This window comes from Sander lucioperca, chromosome 4 (assembly GCF_008315115.2).
Source record: "Sander lucioperca isolate FBNREF2018 chromosome 4, SLUC_FBN_1.2, whole genome shotgun sequence".
Lineage (NCBI taxonomy): Eukaryota > Metazoa > Chordata > Actinopteri > Perciformes > Percidae > Sander > Sander lucioperca.
In genome coordinates this window covers 13,372,398-13,390,607 of record NC_050176.1, presented here as the reverse complement: position 1 = coordinate 13,390,607, position 18,210 = coordinate 13,372,398, and the positions used below count along the sequence as shown (strand labels likewise).

The following is an 18,210-nucleotide window of genomic DNA, read 5'->3' as shown; positions in this document are numbered from 1 at the left end:
CCGACTGACCTATGGAAACATGGTGGCACATGAATATATCCACATGGAAAGACAGAAACACATAGATTTCATACATAAAATGCCTAAATGCGTTTACATTCGCTCAGAAACCCCTAGTCTGCATTTCAATTTTAGACATGAGACTTATGACATACTATACCATTAAAATCTCTAAAAAGGCTTCAACATTTTTGCTTTTCAGGAATGCCTTAGGAATGTAAATGTTGTGGTGATCATTTCTTCTTATTTTCACTAGGTCCACAAGTGGACTCCATATTCATTTGGAGATTAAATGTATTACACCAAAATCGGATGCACATTTTGGCAACTACAAATGTAGCTGTTGGTAAGAGTTAGAAAAGGAAATTTAGAAAAAACAAAAAAAATAAAGTTTAAAAAAGAAAAGAAAAGGAAATTTAGATTTTGTGCTAAAAAGCCGTTTCAAAGGGAAGAAAATTCCTAAGGGAATCAAAAGAAATATTAATAGAATGTTTTTAGGGATATCTATATAAATAAATTGCCCTTAGAGTATAAAACAGAAGGTAGTTGCTTATTTTATATCTATCTCTAATGGAGTCTGAATCTACTGACTTTGATGTCCATTTATATTGTACAGTAAGACAACTGCAAATTTAGTGCAATTAACATGACATTTTCATCTCCCAGAGCAATAACAGAACGTCTTCACTCTCAGAGAGCCTGTAATTATGCTATTTGATGAGAAAAGGCATGCACGGTGAATGTCTTCGTAAGAGTCAATTAGGTAATAGTCTCATCCATACATGTGTCGGGGAGTTTAGATCCTAACCTCACGACACATAGCTACATTGTACACTCTTATACACTTACTTGTGAACAGGCCTAAAGATTTATTTATCCAGACAAGTGATATATAACCTCTCAGTCTGCTCAAAAGCTGACTGTACAAGCCTCTAAACTGCTTTTTAATTAATAGCTGATCCTGCTCCATCGATCTGCTCTCTAATTATGGGGCCCTGGCTTACTATGGATCAGCTGCCCTTGTAATGCACACAACCACAAACCCATCTGCACACACACACACACACACACACACACACACACACACAAAATACGTTTTACTGTATTCAATTCATTATGGGAGGTAAATATTTTAACAGTTTACCATCCGGAAACATTGTCTGAATGAGTCTTCGGCCTCAAGTCCCAGAGGCTTAGAATGAGTTGACATTTTTAATTACAGTCGCACCAAGATAATGGTGTTTTCTGCCCGATCAATAGATGTTAATGTGTGTACAGTGACACAGTATATCAGCCTCTGGGCGGGCCGCCACCAGGTGGAGAATGACTCCAGTCAGCACTTTGGGAGATGGGAGAAAAGGGGAGGGAAGGAGAAGAGGGGGGGGGGGGGGGGGTAACACACACACACACACACACACACACACACACACACATGCATACTGTAGGCCTGGTGATGCCTCGACATTGCATGTATTTGCTGTGTTGGTGTAGTGCAGCAAAGAGGGTGGAGCCAAGAGTGCTGAAGTTTCTCTCATCATGGATTTAAGAAGCTGTCTCTGATGGGTTTTGCAGCACTGCAGTGTGGACGTGAGATGGACAAGAGAAGAAGACAGACAAAAGGAGGAGGAAAGACATGCTCCTCCTTCTGTTTAGAAATGCACAGAAAAATGTGTCAGTCAGTGTGTGTGTGTGTGTGTGTGTGTGTGTATGTGTGTGTGTGTGTGTGTATGTGTGTGTGTGTGTGTGTGTGTGTGTGTGTGTGTGTGTGTGTGTGTGTGTGTGTGTGTGTGGCTTTGTCTGCACAGCCCAGCTGTAGATAACGACGGTCATGGTTCTTCAGTGATGGATGTTCAAACCTTCCCTCACACATAGCTTGTGACACTGCACATGAGCTAAGTGAAATAAATGGCATGTGCTGACCATTAATATTTTTGTTTGTCGTCATCCATGGCCTGTAACACCACACCTGGCACTGCAAAAACAAATAAAAATCAATGAGCTAACATCTGTTTGACAGTTTCACTCACTCAATAAGGCAATACCTTTGGTCAATGGTGACATTTGATCAGTGAAAGCAGCCATTAGTGTGATATGCTCGCATAACTGTCTCTGCTTTTATGTAAAGAACAATCGCTCTGTTAACTTCAGCCGGCCATTTATTTACCATGGAACAGCAATCTTAAGAAAATCATAATGCCATAAAGTCATTCTTTGCTGATCTGGAATGATGCCTTGTAATTACCCTGCACTCACCCATGACTAGCACGTTAGATTGAATGACTCACGTCCAGGGAAACACTCAGCAGCAGTCCTTTGCTAATCTTAATGTATCTTCTTAAAGCTTCAAGGTTGAAATAGATATTGTCGCTCAAACAGGCACAGGGGAGTAAGGTGATGACGGTACTCTTCAATACTTTAGCGCCACCCACCTAACCACCTACCCACACACCACACATCACATACAAAGACATTATAACCTTCAGTGGGTGAAGGCTGCATGCAGCAGTTAAAGGGGCAATATAACCTGGGACTCTTCACAGCGAAACCACCAAAAGAAATAATTCAACCGACAAAAAAATAGTAGGCTTACATGGTACACTTAAGCATTTATAACTTGCAACAAATGGCTTTCTTAATGGTTAATACATACAGTAATTTTCAAATGCATCACTATAATATCACGAAAGGGATTTTTCATAACATTGCAATGCAAAAGTTGCTCTTTTAACAACTTTTTTAAAATGCTCCAATATTGTCCATCCCATTATAACACTGTCATCCGACACCAGAGGTAATGGTTGCTGGTTATTTTACATTTTGAAAATATCTGCAAACATTTAGGTAAAACTGTCACTTCTATGTGAATACACTACATATGTCCATAGGCAACTTAATTATTTAGTGGGAGTTTAAACTAGTGTGCACTATCTTGTGTGAAATGCTTTTGATGCATTTTTTATTTTGTGTGACTTCCATTTTCTTTGACAACCCCATATGCACAATGATTAATTCCTTTCTAAGGGCCCTTTGATGATATAAGATGATTTGTTTTCTTGAACCTATACTCAATATTGACAGCAGTGGCATGTATCATGTTTCAACTTCTTCTAAAGCGAGTTTCTTCATGAAGAGGACAAGTTCAAACATGCATGACCTTCTTGCCTTTAACAGCAGCGAGTGTGCTTTGCATTATGATGGACTGCCACATGCACTGCACATGTCATTTCTAACTCAGACCTGATGCAGGATTTCCCCATTAGTCGTTGACTGCATGTCAGCAAATGAGGAAGGAGTAAGAAATGATTCATGGGAATTAGGATGATATACAAAAGAAAGCACTTAAAGTATAGGTAAAAATCACTTTTTTTTGCCATATGCCCCACAATTACAAGGCCGTTGGCAATGAAAATGTTTGCTCTCAGGCTGCCTCCAACAATGCTTATACAAATATGTAGAAAAAGAAAATCATCCAAGTAAAAATGACAATCTAAGACATAAAATTGTGCAGATGTAGGGATAAAATATATCATATATCTTTTGGCATTTTAGGCCTTTATTAGACAGGACAGCTTGAGAAATGAAACAGGGGAGAGATGGGAAATGACATGCAGCAAAGGGCCGCAGGTCGGAACCGAACCTGCGGCCTCTGCGGTAAGGACTGAGCCTTCGTACATGGGGCACATAGATCATATAAATTAAAATAAAATAATACGAAATACATGTGTACACCACTTGCAAAATGAATAGAAGCTAAATGTATATGTGTAATCAGAAGTAATAAATATATATACAGAGATGTAAATGGGAAGTAAAACACTAAGTAAAAGTATATGAAGGTAAAGTGACAATATAAAGGTGAAGATGTCCCACAAATCTGTGAACATGTAAGCTTGTTTTAATGAATCCATGCCACTGATTGATCAGTGCTAAATTGTTGAAGGCTGCACTTTTTTCTGCACTTCACAGAGAGGGGGCAGAGGAGTATGGACAGCACATCCCCCACCTGCAAACAGCCCTCCCCCCATCCCCTCCGAGCTGCCCTGTGCGCGTCTGGATGTTTGAAGACTATACCGTGTGGAGCATGAGGGCTTTGTCAATAAGTCGGCCTCTGGAGGCAGGTAATCTTTATTCCTCCAGCCTGACAGCCTGCATCCCTTTGTGTGGGGAAGGGAGTGCCCCTCCTGTGTCCTTTTCCAGTTCTTACATCATCTGCTGCACATTGGTAGCTACTGAGGCAGTTTAATGCACGGTACAAATCATACAGTAATCTCACTCTCAGTGTGAAACTGGGTAAGATGACAACTTCAAAAGTGATATTGTCTGTAATGCAAAATGTATCCATGTTCGATAATGAGAAAGAAATACCCGCTGACTGTTTTAGTGGAGTTAAAAAAAATCATAGGAACTTGAGAAGCAAAACCTCATCAGTCCAGTCACGACACATTACTGTAAGTGTTTCATTTTTGGAGATGAGAAATTGTTAAACCAACAATTCTGTGAGAAAATTGCATTGTGCTCAATATTACCACACACAAAACAAACACAATCTAATGAGGGGCTTTTCAAGGTTAGACACTAATCCCCTGGAAGATAAAGATGAAATCAACCCCACGAATGACAACTTTAGATAATGTAAAACAAGCTAACCGGCTATTCAATATTTTATAGTAATGATGGGTCAAATGATAACATATAATGTAAAAGGGGTTGCTTTTATGAACCCACAGAGAATTATCACCTGACTGCAGTTCCCCTCAGCAACTGAGCGTTTCAGCATCTTCTAGGTCCTTGGTTTAATGTCTCACAGCTTTACTGTTATGGAACGGTCTCACTGCTGTCATTGTCATTTCGTGCCATAAAGCATGCAACTGTTTTCAGGGGAAAAGCCCTAAAACCCAATGAACACTACCTGCCTAGCACCAAACAGACAGACACAGTTAGCGACTAGCTGGTGAACAGAGTGGAGCATTTAGCAGCTAAAGAACTGGATATTTTTCTGTGAGTCGTTTAAGACCATAACAAAGCTAAACAGAGAGCAGAAAGGAGTGCTTGTTATTGAGAAATTAATGTTACTTTGTTATGATTGGCCTTAATAAAATGATGTGGCCTAACGATGATAAAGAATTTTGGCACATGATGTAGATACTGCGCAACGACATTACTGCACCAACTCTCCAGCAGCAAGTGTGAAACAGCAAGTCAAGTAATTTTAATATTTTACTGTTTAGGAACAAGAACAGAGAAAAAAAGAGCCCTGAATAAAATCATGACAAAAAGCTTATCTTTCATGTAATCTTGACTGATCAGGCTACATCTGTCATTGGAGCTCATGAGTGAAAAGGGGAATTCTTAACGCAGGTCATTAAAACAGAATCATCTAAAACTGATCAGAGGAATGACTTCTTTTTTTTTAAAGCTTTGAGATCCTTATCATTTATTATTCCATTTGTCGCACTCACTGTTTTTACTGTTCTGTTTTAATTCCCTCATGTTACCTAAATCTCAGCTGGAGCTCAGCATTGTGACATTTTTATACTTTCAATTTCTCTTTGTTCTCTCTCTCCTCTCTCTCAAAACGCTGTGTCATAGTCTGCAGGCTGGATGTTGAATACAAAGCCCTGGATGGGCTCAGCTGCTCCATTATGGATTAGGCAGCGGCAGCACACACCTCTTGCCCCCAAAGAGCTAAAGGAACATTTTAGAACACAACGGTACACTGTGATCTTTAGATTCACCATTTATCTAAAAAAATTCAAATTGGGTATGCACTTCAGTGTTATCCACTTATGCTTTAAACATAACAGGAGATTATAAAGATGGAAATAACAGATACCATGTTTTTTTTTCCTATACTAAAAACACAACCTTGAACTGACATTGCTCATATAAAATAGATTTTTGAAATTGGTTGGAGCTTCATGAGGACATTGCCTGGTAATAAACCCCAAATGTCTTAATGTGAGTTTCATTCCAGATTACATCTGTTGATACTGTCAGTGGTTGGACGCTGCGGCACCAGGTTACTCTAAGGACACCTCCCTGTAGGTTGAACTTGTTTTGTTGCACTCCTGCACCCTCCCTGTCCTCCAAAATAACGAGTCCCGACTGAATAGGGACCAAGCAGCATTTATTCTTCTTCAAGTCACTGACTGTATCTCTGAAAAAGTTTGGCAGAAAGTAGCTGTTACATGAAGGAAGCATGGATACATGTAAGGGAATTGGCATTTACAGTATTTATTAACTGAAGGTCATCACATAACAAAAATGTTCAGGAATGCTTTTTTGCTAATTAGTAGAGGAAGTGATCATGACTGTTGATGTTTCCTAAGGAGTCCTCATGAAAACGTTAGACCTGTATTGAAAAAGGACTGCAGACTTAAAAAAATCCTAGGTTTTGCCAAAATATTATCTATTTTTTTTAACCAGATTTCTCTCCACAGTGACTCTTTGTACCTTCATTGCAGTACCTTCCTCCCTCTCCAGCTTTTGATGCAGCCAGCTGAAACCTAAAAATACCTTCCTTTTAACATCACATCCAACGTTTCCGTGGGAACGTTCCCTCTGTTTAATCACGGCAGGAAGTGATTAATCACACACACCAGAGAAAAGAATAAGATTTCACTCCAGATAGTTCTGGTGTGATGCGTTTTAAGGTATAGTCTACATGAGAGAGAGGTTTGAATGTTGTAAACTGCTATGAGATCACTATGACATGCATCACATGTGGTAGTTATGGGGCGGCTCTTGTGTTTTGTTGTATAATTCTTGCATAATGCATGTGTATGTTTGTACATGCGTACAATTGTGCAAACTATATAGCCTACTGATGGAATATTTGTATTAACAAGTTTGCATTTGCTAATACATTATATTACATTACACAACATCTCAGAAATCTGTCAAAATATTAATGTGAAATGTAAAATTAAATGTTGATCATGTGTCACATCTGGTGTATGTGACTAAAGAACAAAGAAAAAGAAAAACATGGAGCTATTAAGTCACTTAACCTTCACTCTTTAAATGAAATCTTTACACCTTAATCAAATTCTCTACAATATTGGAATTATTTGAACAAGAACAGTGATCATGCACTCTCCATTTTCTAATTAGTGAGATGCACTTTCCAGCTAATGTAATTGTATTTCTCAGGTTAAATACCTCCAATATCACTTCATCCATCTTACAGAAGCTTAGACGGAGGCCATTAATAGGGCTGCGACCTTCCCCTTTGTTCAGGGAGAAACATTTGCCTTCGGTCAGTCTGCCTGCATGCTTGTCTGTCTGTCTGCATGTCTGGGTGTCTGGCTCTGTCTCTGCTATTATTAGCACCAAGGGGGGAAAAAAACAGCAATGGCTTGGTTAACAGAGAGAACGCCACGTCACACACAGGGCCTACCTCAAAATGACTCAGTACTTTCTGCCAGGCAAGGAAACAGAATGAATAGGTGACGTAATGCTAAACCCTCCTTGAGTGCATTTTCTCCAAAATAATAGTAAGTTGCTTGTCAAAACAAAACATTTTTAGTTGTTGCTTCGACATGTTTTAGGCTCATCCAATTTTCTCAGTGTGCCATTGTCTTAAATGTGACAAATCTGCTCTCCTTAATGTGTGCTATCTGGCTTCTGTATTCGTTTATATGCCTCTCTTCAGACCTTCGGATGAGAGCGAACTCGTCTCTCTCTGAGAGCTGTAATTCCCAGGCTGCTGAAGCACAGCAGGATGCTAGCAACAGATTCCAAGGCAACAGCATCAGCAAATCACAAATTAACACTTTGTTTACAGGCAAAAATGAAGGTTAAACATGCATTACCATCTGTTGCTGAGTCAAATGGTGGACTGATTCATGCCAATAATGCATTGAAAATGTGTTTGCCTGTCTGTGTGTATTTGAAGGGGTACTATTTTGGGAAACTAGCGTGTTCAACAGCACTTTTATCTGTGATGTGTTTAGCCTAGTGTAACGGTAGTTATTGTTAGCGTTAACTATTAACTTGTCGTTATTACATACAAGTACTTTAGGGACGTGGATAGTGTAAGAGCACGGAGACAGCTTCGACTGTGTAACTTGGTTCACTTTTAATGACACTCTTCAAGCGTAGGACAACTCAAGACTCATAACAAAACGTGCTTCATCATCTCAACATCATATCCTTCCACCAACCTAACTGTTACTAAATTACAGGCAGGGTACAACATGTTAGATAGCTCCCTTGTTAACTCAAGGAACAGAATACACTATGAAGCTACAATTAATGGAAATATGTGACTGAAGCTACAATTAATGGAAATATGTGACTTATTTCAGTAACCCTAAAAAGGTCATCTGTTAACTAAATATTCACAAAATAAATCTCATCTTACATTCTTCCCTTTCTTCAGATGAAATGTCCCCATTTCAATAAATCTCATCTTACATTAGCAAAGCATAGTGCAAAGCAGTGGAAGCAGGGAGTAACAGCTAGCTAGTTTAATTACATTAGTATTACAAGTGTCCTTTGTAATGTGTAGAACAGAAAGCAAGACACTGGTTTAATGAGGGGTTAGCTTACACATTTTTTACTGACTACCAGGAACTCATGATGATGTATAGCATCCCAGAAGTCACGCTGAAGTTGTTGGCTTTGCACACTTTACCAAAACCCAGTTGATTGTTGGGTATTATTGGCAAGTTTTCAAACTAGCAACTTACAACATGCAAAAAGACAATTCTGGTGTTGCTGGAAGGTGTGTTTCTTCCTTTTTTTGGAGGGGGCTAACTCTTTCCTCCTGATAGCAATGTTTGTGCTAAGCTAGGTTGAACACATCCGGCACAGAGAGGGATGAGATCTTCTCATTTAATTCCTGCTAAGTCCACAAACAAACGCACCCAAATGATTGTGTATTTAACTAAAATGGAAGAAGTGTCTGTATGTCTGTCCTTCGATTTTCTTGACAACCATTTATCTGATTGACTTCACACTTGGCTAGTGTATTGCTGAGGAACCAAGGCTCTTGAGGTCTATGGGTCAAATTTATTAGTAGTGCGTTATGCAAACACTATTGAGAGAGGACCCCTATTAACTGTTACACTGCCGAACGGCATGCTGGGTACAGCTTGCTCTTCGTCACTCGCTACAATACATTTAAGAACAGATGAAGAAAGAGAGACTTGTAACATTGTAGCATCAGCGATGTAACTCGGAATTGACGCTTTAATTATTGGGAATATCCTGTGTGTGTGTGTGTGTGTGTGTGTGTGTGTCACACACATTCACATTTTGTCTGCAGAGCCAACGCCTCAGTCCAGTGAAGAGGGATGGCTTCGATCCGGAGACGCTGACAAACTGGTCATATTTACGGCCGTGGCCCCCTCGCTCTACATCCTGATTCTCATTTCCACCACCATCACAGCCCCACACAGACACTTATTACCAGACAAGACATAAAACATGCTTCTCCCTCAACACAGTCTTTTTTGATCTCTCAAGATAGCAAAGGCGAAGACATGCAAAGGAACGATTGCCACAGTCGGTGAGGAGTATGCATGTACAGATAATATTTATTAACTTCTCAAACCCCACTGACCGACTTGTCATTACAAACGGTTAATCTAAACATTGTTACTTAAATTAATTAATTAATTGATTTTATATTAGGTGAGATCCCAAAATGTCAGAATATGTCTATATATGTCATCTAGAATATTTCCAGTAGCCAATATTTCATTTAGAGTAACCATATTAGAGCTTCAATGAATGGTATATAATATAAATGTAATACTGTCAGACAGTTTGGAATTATAGATGATTTCCCCAACCCTAAAGTAACTTCAGGGGAAATTAAACAGGGGAAACTGGATGTTAACTGGATGTTGTGAGAAATCAATAGAGAAGCCCTTTCTATTACAGCATAAAACAACATTTTTACACAACACTCCAAGCATTTTAAGATAAGCATGTGTGCAATAATTATATAGTGACACACTTGAGAAATTAGCTAACTGCAACGTATGCTGATTGCATTGGGACCGAAGGACCAAACACCCTCTGATAGCTTTCAGCGGCTATACATTTCAAATTCATCCCAGAGTTTCCTGTAGGAGGCAATATTTTCTAAATGGTGTTCATATGCTTTTATAATCTCGTAATTCTCAGCCAGGGGTGACTAAGGTGAGACTTAAAATAGAAAGTTGAAGCACTCTTCAAGTTTGAAGCATGAGGAGGGAGGGCTGTTTCATAACAAGACTTCTACAGTGGCATCTCACGGAAAGGCTCCCACCACACCTTCTACTCAGCAGCATTGCAGGGGTATAAATCTTTGAAGAACTGCAACCTGCGTCATGCATGCACATACAGCGTCAAAGCTGTCCCACCCAGTTGGTGGGCGGGGAGAGATGGGCTAATCAGGGACAATCCACAAGGCCTAAGGTCTTAAGGTTTAGGACTGTGTGTGTGTGTGTGTGTGTGTGTGTGTGTGTGTGTGTGTGTGTGTGTGTGTGTGTGTCTGTGCAGTGGCGGGGCTACAAAGATCAACGTACAGCAGCTTGTAATCCATCATATGTCTTTAATACACATCTGCACTGTGGCCCTGAGAAGCAGAAGAAGAACATATCTCCAAGAAAGAGGTCAAGGTGGCATTGCTTTCCGGCCTGTATTGCTCCAAAGAAATATTTATTTTAACAGATAAATCAGAGCGACACATTTATTTTCCTCAGGCCTGAAAACATGCAGAATATTACATTACAATATTGGCACTCAACATTGAACTTTACAGGTTAGTAGATAAAATGGCTTTTCTTTAGCTTTGCTATTTGCTGCATCAATCTAAATGTGCAAAAGAAATAAAACTCCCCACTTAGATTGAGTTGATCTGTTGACCAATGCTACAGAAGAATGGCATGTTATAATCATATACTACTACATAATTCTTTGAATATTCTCTCCGTCCTATTCCTATTATTATTAAATCTCATCTTCATTATCAGTGGTGGAGGAAGTAAAAGTACCAATAGAAATATGCTATATTCTATACAATATACTTAAAATACCAATAGTAAAAGTACTCATAATGCAGAATGGCCCATTTCAGAATTTTGTACATTATATTATTGTATTATTATAATTATAATAATTATGATGCATTAATGTGTACATCACTTAATTGTTGCAGCTGGTAAAGGTGAGGCTAATTTTATTTGCTTTACTATATAATTCTGGGTGGCTGGTGAATTTCACCCCAGGGATCAATACATTCATATCTTTCCTTAACCTATAAGATTACATTATAGTTTATTTGTTGATTATATATTTTTATTATTCATTTGAATCTGCAAAGTCAATAGTAACTATAGATATGAAATCAATTAAGTGAAATAAAAAGTACAATATTTCTCTCTGAAAGGTAGTGGAGTAAAAGTATTAGGTAGCATAAAATAGAAATACTCACATAAAGAACAGTACAAGTACCTCAGAATTGTATTTAAGTGCAGTACTTGAGTAAATGTACTTAGTTACTTTCCACCAGTGTTATTAATGCTGTTACATAGGCTATGTACAAGTAAAAAATATGATCTCTTTCAGACCACTAAAAAGTGGGTGTTGCATATAAAATAAACACAATGAAAACATGTGCAGCCTCAATAATGTCAAGTCTTTATTGATATATATGGTGTCTTACAGCAATACATAGTAATAACAGTAAAGAGAATAGCATGTCAACTACATTCAATCCCCATGCTTTTGTAGTCATGGTAGCTCTAATAAACACTAATAAAGAGATAATAATGATTAAACACTCCACTGAACAGAATCATACATGTCATACACATGGCCAGAAACAAAGCTGCTGGTGTTTTAAGGCATTTCACATCCTACAGTTATTTGTTCTATGGCTAAATCTTGATTTAGCTGATGTTGATTTTTGTATTGATGACGCACTGTGTTTTCAGCTTGATGTTATTTCCCCCCATGAAGTGGTGTTGCATGTGCACTTAGAAAAGTTTGGCAGTGCAGTAGTTGCAGGCTAGTAGTGACACCATTGAAAACTCCTTTGGTTTTACAGTGTAAAGATAAAGGCTTGACATTTGCAACCATGAACCATTCATCCGTTGTTATAGCTGTGTACTATAAAATGCTGCTTACATTTTTAAGTTCTTGTACATCTGAGATTTTTCTACTGCTTTACATTGGGATTCTGTTATCCATAAAACAAAATGCCCAATTTTCAGATTTGCCACCCCCTAAATTATTCCAGTTATGATAGGCCACTGTGTAGAGATACAGACACACTCACTACAGTACTAAGATACTTATCCCAAGCCTCAAGTAAAACAGCAGGAACCCAATCCAGAACAGTCTTCCGTACAATCAGTCGTTTTTTTGTTTTAATTGTAAGTGCAGTTTGTCAGGGCGTGGGTCGCCATGACCAGCAGCAGGAGAATAAGAAGCTTTGTAAAAGTCGGCAGTGCGCAAGCAGAAAAGAACAAGCTACACGTCTCTCATACTGAGGGGTTTTAAGTGGTGAGGTTGTACTACAACAGACATTTTCTCCAGCCATGGCCACAGTTGTAAAGAGAGAGAGGTCAAGTTGTTTCAAACACGTTGCGGTCTGGCGGCTTCTGACTTGGCGTATTTTGAGTGATGATGGCATGGTTTTCTTGGTTTTTCTGGCTGAGTGATATGGTATGGATCCTGGGACTTAAATGTGCTTAAAGCATCATCGATGGGAAATGGTGATGAATATGCACACCCTGATGGATCATGGAGAATCTTGTACTTTTATGCTAAAGCGAAATCTGCAATTCAGTCTCTAATATAACTGGACGATTTCAAGATAAAAATCACTACCTCTTGCTTATTATATTAGCTGCATTTTGCTTCCTTTACAGCATCTTTGCTTAACCCTTTTCCCTGTATCCTTCGTAGCCCATTGTGCAAACTTTTTACCAAATTTGGTAAGTGGCTTAATGAGGATTCTTACATTTTCATAGCACATGTCTATTTCAGTTATTAATAAGGCTTGTGCATGGTGATGCTCAGTATTGTAGATGCCGGAAAGGAAAGCATGAACCGGCCTTTTAACTCCAAATGATGAAATTGTGTCCGATGAGCGATGGATTCCATGCAAGCATGACATCTACATACACCATGCAAAATGATGCTCTATTAATACATTTGTTTTCTTGTTTTGCTTCAAATCTCATTTAAATAGCTACATGAATTCAATTTTGAGAATGAAACTTCACCGGGAAGGTAAAAAGGAGTTGGAAGAGACTGTCTCTTCCATACTGTTGTCATGCAGAGCTGATTAAACCGCAGTCAAGTCACTGATGCACCAACTGGGATCAAACAAAGTGTGCAAGAGCACATTTTGCTTATGAACTCCATTTTTAGTAAAGAGACTGAAAATAATGGCTCAGCAATGCACTATCAAATATTATTGTTTATTTTGGCTGGTTTCCGCTAACTAACTAACTAAACTGTCATAAGATTATTTTTTGTGTATTGTATGTATGTAAGTGGATGCACACACATGCTTCCATAGGAATGTGTTGAGAGGATCTCACAGCTTGTGGTATTAGTGAATAACCAGTTTAGAGTTAACATCTACCGTGTTTCAGTATCACATATTGTGTTGTATTATGTAACATCAGCCCAAAGTGTGAAAGACTGAATATTATATTTTGAAAGACCATACTTCTGTATGAGATGCTACCTATGTGCTTGTCATTGTTTGATGTTGAGTGTGAGAAGGAGAGAAGAGAGTACTGTGGTTTTGTATTGAGTGATGGTTACAGTAGAGTTATAATGGATTAGTAACACATGTGAGGGACAAAGGGGACAGGGAAGGATAACCCCACATAAAAACAAACATCTAGCGCTCACACTCAACACACTTGTGGACATCCAATGCACAATCGTGCAGAAAGAAACCATGATGATTTTACTATGATTATAATAAGGTGGTTTTGCTATCATTTTAGATCCCCACAAGTGCTTAAGTGGCCCAGGGTTTGTTTTAGCATGGGAAATCAAGAGAGAGGTATAGGTTTGCACGGTAAAAGGGAAACTTGAGGGGTCAAAAACTAGCTTAGTTTTTCTGATTGGTGGGAATGTCGCTGGGGTCTTGCGGCTTCTCCATCTTCTTGGTGGTTACCACTGTCTCCTCATAAATTTCACGCTGGGTCACCTTGCCTGCAGGCTTGCTCTGCTGCTGCTGCTGGTCCTCGTCCTCCCTCTTGGAGCCCTTGCTGGAGCTGGTGTAAATACGGCTCTGGTAGTTGTAGCCTTGCCCAACACTTGAGCTCATGGAGGAGCCGGGATAGCTGATCCCTGTCCCGATGCGGGTCTCCTCCCCTTCCAGTAGTTTCCTGCAAAGAGGACGATGGAGGGAAGGGTTCAGAAAGAATAGAGATAACATAACACACACACACACACACATACACACACACACACACACACACACACACACACACACACTCAATGTCTGTACCTTAGAGAGAAGAACCTACCTGTAAGCTGCAATTTCAATATCCAGTGCCATCTTGACGTTCAGCAGATCCTGGTACTCCCTCAGGTGACGAGCCATCTCGCTTTTAGTGGCCCTCAGCTCATTCTCTAGCTCTACCATGTTGTCCTAAGGACAATCAAACAATACAAGAAATATAGGACAGGGTTCAAGATTTCAAAAAAAAAAAAGAAGAAAAGAAATATGCAGTGCCCAGACAAAGACCTATGTCAATCCTATTGTTAACCTGAACATTGTGTTGCTAGGAATTCGAGCCGTTTATGAGCAAAATCGGTTGAAATGTTTGTCCTGAAAACATCCTCTCAGTTGGGATGACTGAATCCAACAACAACACTGAAATGACTCCTTTAGAGCACATACACTCAGTGGGCGTTGTCAGATGCAGCTGCTGAGCGTCTGTCCCAGGGGAATGAGTTTCAGCACCACGGACAGAGCTCAGCTGCTTATTATTGCTCTGACATTCACTTCTTAAGAGGAAAAAACGCTATACAGTGTCTTCATTTTAATGTAAATAAACATTTATGAGAATGAAAAATAAAATGGCTGATTTTTAACCCTTTTTGGTAAGCGGTTAACAAGTAATAACAAAGGTGGTTACCTGGTAGTTTCCAATCTCCAAATTGTGCCTCTCCTCCATCTCCCTGAGTTGCTTTTCCATAGACTCGTTGGTTCCCCTCAGACTCTCTATCTCGATGGTCTTGGACTGCAGCTGCCTCCTGAACTCGTTCAGTTCCTCCCTGCTAGCGCGAATGGCCTCGTTACTCCGGGTGGCCTGCTCGGACAAGTCGGCGAACTTGGTCTTATACCACTCCTCGGCTGACTGCATGTTCTTGGACGCCATGGACTCGTACTGGCCGCGAATCTCTTTGAGAGCGGAGGTGAGGTCCGGCTTGGACACCTCCATCTCCACAGACACCTGGGCAGCGTGGATCATGTCCGTCAGCTCGGCCACCTCCTCTTCGTGTACTTTCCTGAGGAAGTTGATCTCGTCCAGCAGAGATTCCACCTTCTTCTCCAGGTCCAGGCGCACCATGGTGGCATCATCCACATCTTTCCTAAAACCCTTGAGGGTGGCCTCCGCGTCCTCCCGGGCGCGGTACTCCTCTTCGTATTTACCCCTGAGCTTCTGCAGGTCGTCTTCAATACAATCCCTCTCGATGATGAGTTGGGACTTCTCTCCGTTCAGCTCTTCGAGCTGGGAGCGCAGTTCGCGGATCTCTTGTTGGTAAAGCTCGGCCAGGCGGGACGGCTCGGTCTGCCGTTGGCGCAGAGCAGTCAACTCCGTCTCCAGCACTTTGTTGTGCTGCTCCAAGTTGCGCACTTTGTCGATGAACATCGCAAAGCGGTCATTAAGACCCTGCATTTGTTCCTTCTCATTGGTGCGGACGATTTTGAACTCATTGTTGAGGACGTTGCTCTGTGTCAGGTCGAAGGTCTCCAGTGGCATGGAGCGCCCGGACTTTCTGTTGTACGAGCCCAGAGATAAAACGTTGCTCCGGGTTGCAGAGGAACGGTAACCTCCCCGGGACACGTTCATTGTCCGCGATGGAGAGGACGCATAACGGGGAGAATCCCCGAAAATCTTCCTGTAGGAGGAGGAGGAAAAGACTTCAGATCCGTAACTCATCTTGGCTTGAATGGAGACAGAGCAGAGCAGTGGGCGCGTCTCCTTTATATAGGGAGACCCACCCAATCACTCATTAATGCCCGGTGGTAATATCCGGGCTCAATCGTTCCCCGTGAGTCAGGGAGCCCAGTAGCCTAAATATGCGAATCGATGCTGAATATTGTGCTGAATATGCTTATAATTATAAGTAGTCTACAATTATCCCGACATTGGTCCAGATGTGCGCAGTTGAAACTGTTCATTGTGTGGAGCAGATGGAACTGTCCTTTTTGACGCAGTGGTGCATCAGCTTTTGTTGCGCATTTAGCCTATACACTTAATAGAGAGACATCATATCGAAATATTCTTCCAGAAGCAAATCTTTAGCTTTTGGTATCTCAGTGTTTTTGTAGCTGAGAAAAAAAATATTGAAAAAGGAGATACCTGTAAAAGTTCTTAAAGAACCCTTACCCACTCCAAATCCAAATTCACGTCAGGTCTGCAAGTGATTTTGAGACAGAACAATAACAGTGCACTTTACTTTAAAATGTTATTCTTGTCTTAACTAGTAGCTGACAACTAGGCATGAAAATGTAAGGTAAGGCAAGTTTATTTATAGAGCACCTTCATATACACAGAGGTCATTCAAAGTGCTTTACAGGCAAAACAACAACACAAAATATACAATAAGATACATGAAAGGACAGACACATTTTATAAAGGTTCAAAAAAGTTTAAAACCTAAATTAATAAAGTAATTAAAAGTACCATAAAAGAAGACTAATTAAAAGTTCTGGAAAAGAGAACAGTCTAACTTAGTTTAAAAAAAAAAAAAAAAACACATTTGGCGCATGTCTTAGATCTGATGGAAGCTGATTCCAGCAGTGGGCAATAAAATGGCTAAAAGCCATTTCAACACACTTGGATTGAACTCTGGGCACCACTAACTAACCAGTCCTATATATTACTGTTGTCTAAAACATTGCAGTGTCCACAAAGCTCAATTCTGCACAAATCTATAGGGGTTTAAAGGTTTAAAATGAAAGAGCATGCAGGTTTGAATGAGGCCAAAATAATACATTTATAATAAATGCGCTGAGCTTTGTGAGCGGCAGAACATACGAGAGGTGAGTTTCACTTGAAACTTTTAGATTTGTTGACCTGCTGACCGACATCAACAGGAATAGCTATTAAATGAGGACTCATCATCTGAAGATTAAATTGTTCATTCAGGTATAAGCAACAACTTGCATCTAATGTTGTTGTTGGCCTTGAGGTGGCTCTTTAAGAGTTTAGAGCTAACTCTCCAAGAAGAAAACGTTTAAGATCTTTATTCATAAAACTTAAACTTAAAGTTTATATTTAAAGACAAAATAAAGTTAAGATAATAATTGTTTTGTGTGGTGTATATTTAGTTTTGCTGGACTCCAAACAACATCCCTACTGACAGGCCTTTGCTGCCCTCTGTTGTCAAATTGTAGCACACTGCAAGCAAACATGAATGTAGGACCACTTGGTACAAAGCTATGTAAGTACATAAACTATAATAGTGAATGCAACCTAACTGGCTACAGGATGGTCATGTGAATTGATGATAGATGAACTGGTGAACTGACAGATAGTTGATAGCGATTTTCCCAAAAATGAAGCAAAGAGCCAACAGTCAGATTCAGACAGGTCAACCCTGATTGGTGTCATTTTCAGGCTGACATGATGATACCATTCACCTGAGAGACACACATTTGATGCAGAATATTCAAACATGAGCCACTGAGATGCCCCATAAGTGCCCTGGAGATCTTTTATGCCTTTCACTTAAAATCTATGCTGATATCAAACAATGTTGCAAAGAAACAATAGAATGTTACCCTGCAAGCCAAAGTAAATCAGCTTGTGGCAGGGGAGGCACGTAGTCGTAATGACAAAGTCAATAGAAGACCTTTTATTCCCCAGGTTATCTGCAAAAATGCATTTTTGACTTTGCGATGTGGAAGTTTGGAAGCCATATATTAAACATTTTTGCAGCCAAGTAGCTTTGCCTCTGCACGCAGGCAGAATGTATCTGAAATGAAACAATGACTGAGGTTACTGACCT

At 39.9% G+C, this 18,210-nt stretch overlaps 1 protein-coding gene across 1 annotated transcript; it reads right to left on the bottom strand.

Annotated features, from left to right (window-relative positions):
• Positions 1-11,944: 11,944 nt before the first annotated feature.
• On the bottom strand, positions 11,945-16,171 carry inab (internexin neuronal intermediate filament protein, alpha b). The gene is made up of 3 exons (XM_031288839.2): positions 15,108-16,171; positions 14,493-14,617; positions 11,945-14,351 (listed from the first exon to the last, which is right to left on the bottom strand). Exons 1-3 carry the CDS (start codon positions 16,134-16,136, stop codon positions 14,072-14,074), a joined length of 1,434 nt encoding a protein of 477 aa, XP_031144699.1. The 5' UTR covers positions 16,137-16,171; the 3' UTR covers positions 11,945-14,071.
• Between the last annotated feature and the right edge of the window lie 2,039 nt (positions 16,172-18,210).

Excerpts from the sequence above, each read along its gene's own strand:
- inab (XM_031288839.2), bottom strand. The coding sequence starts at position 16,136 with ATGAGTTACGGATCTGAAGTCTTTTCCTCCTCCTCCTACAGGAAGATT. Across the intron at positions 14,618-15,107 it reads TGGAGATTGGAAACTACCAG|GACAACATGGTAGAGCTAGA; the intron begins GTAACCACCTTT and ends GATTGTCCTTAG. Across the intron at positions 14,352-14,492 it reads ATTGAAATTGCAGCTTACAG|GAAACTACTGGAAGGGGAGG; the intron begins GTAGGTTCTTCT and ends TCCTCTTTGCAG.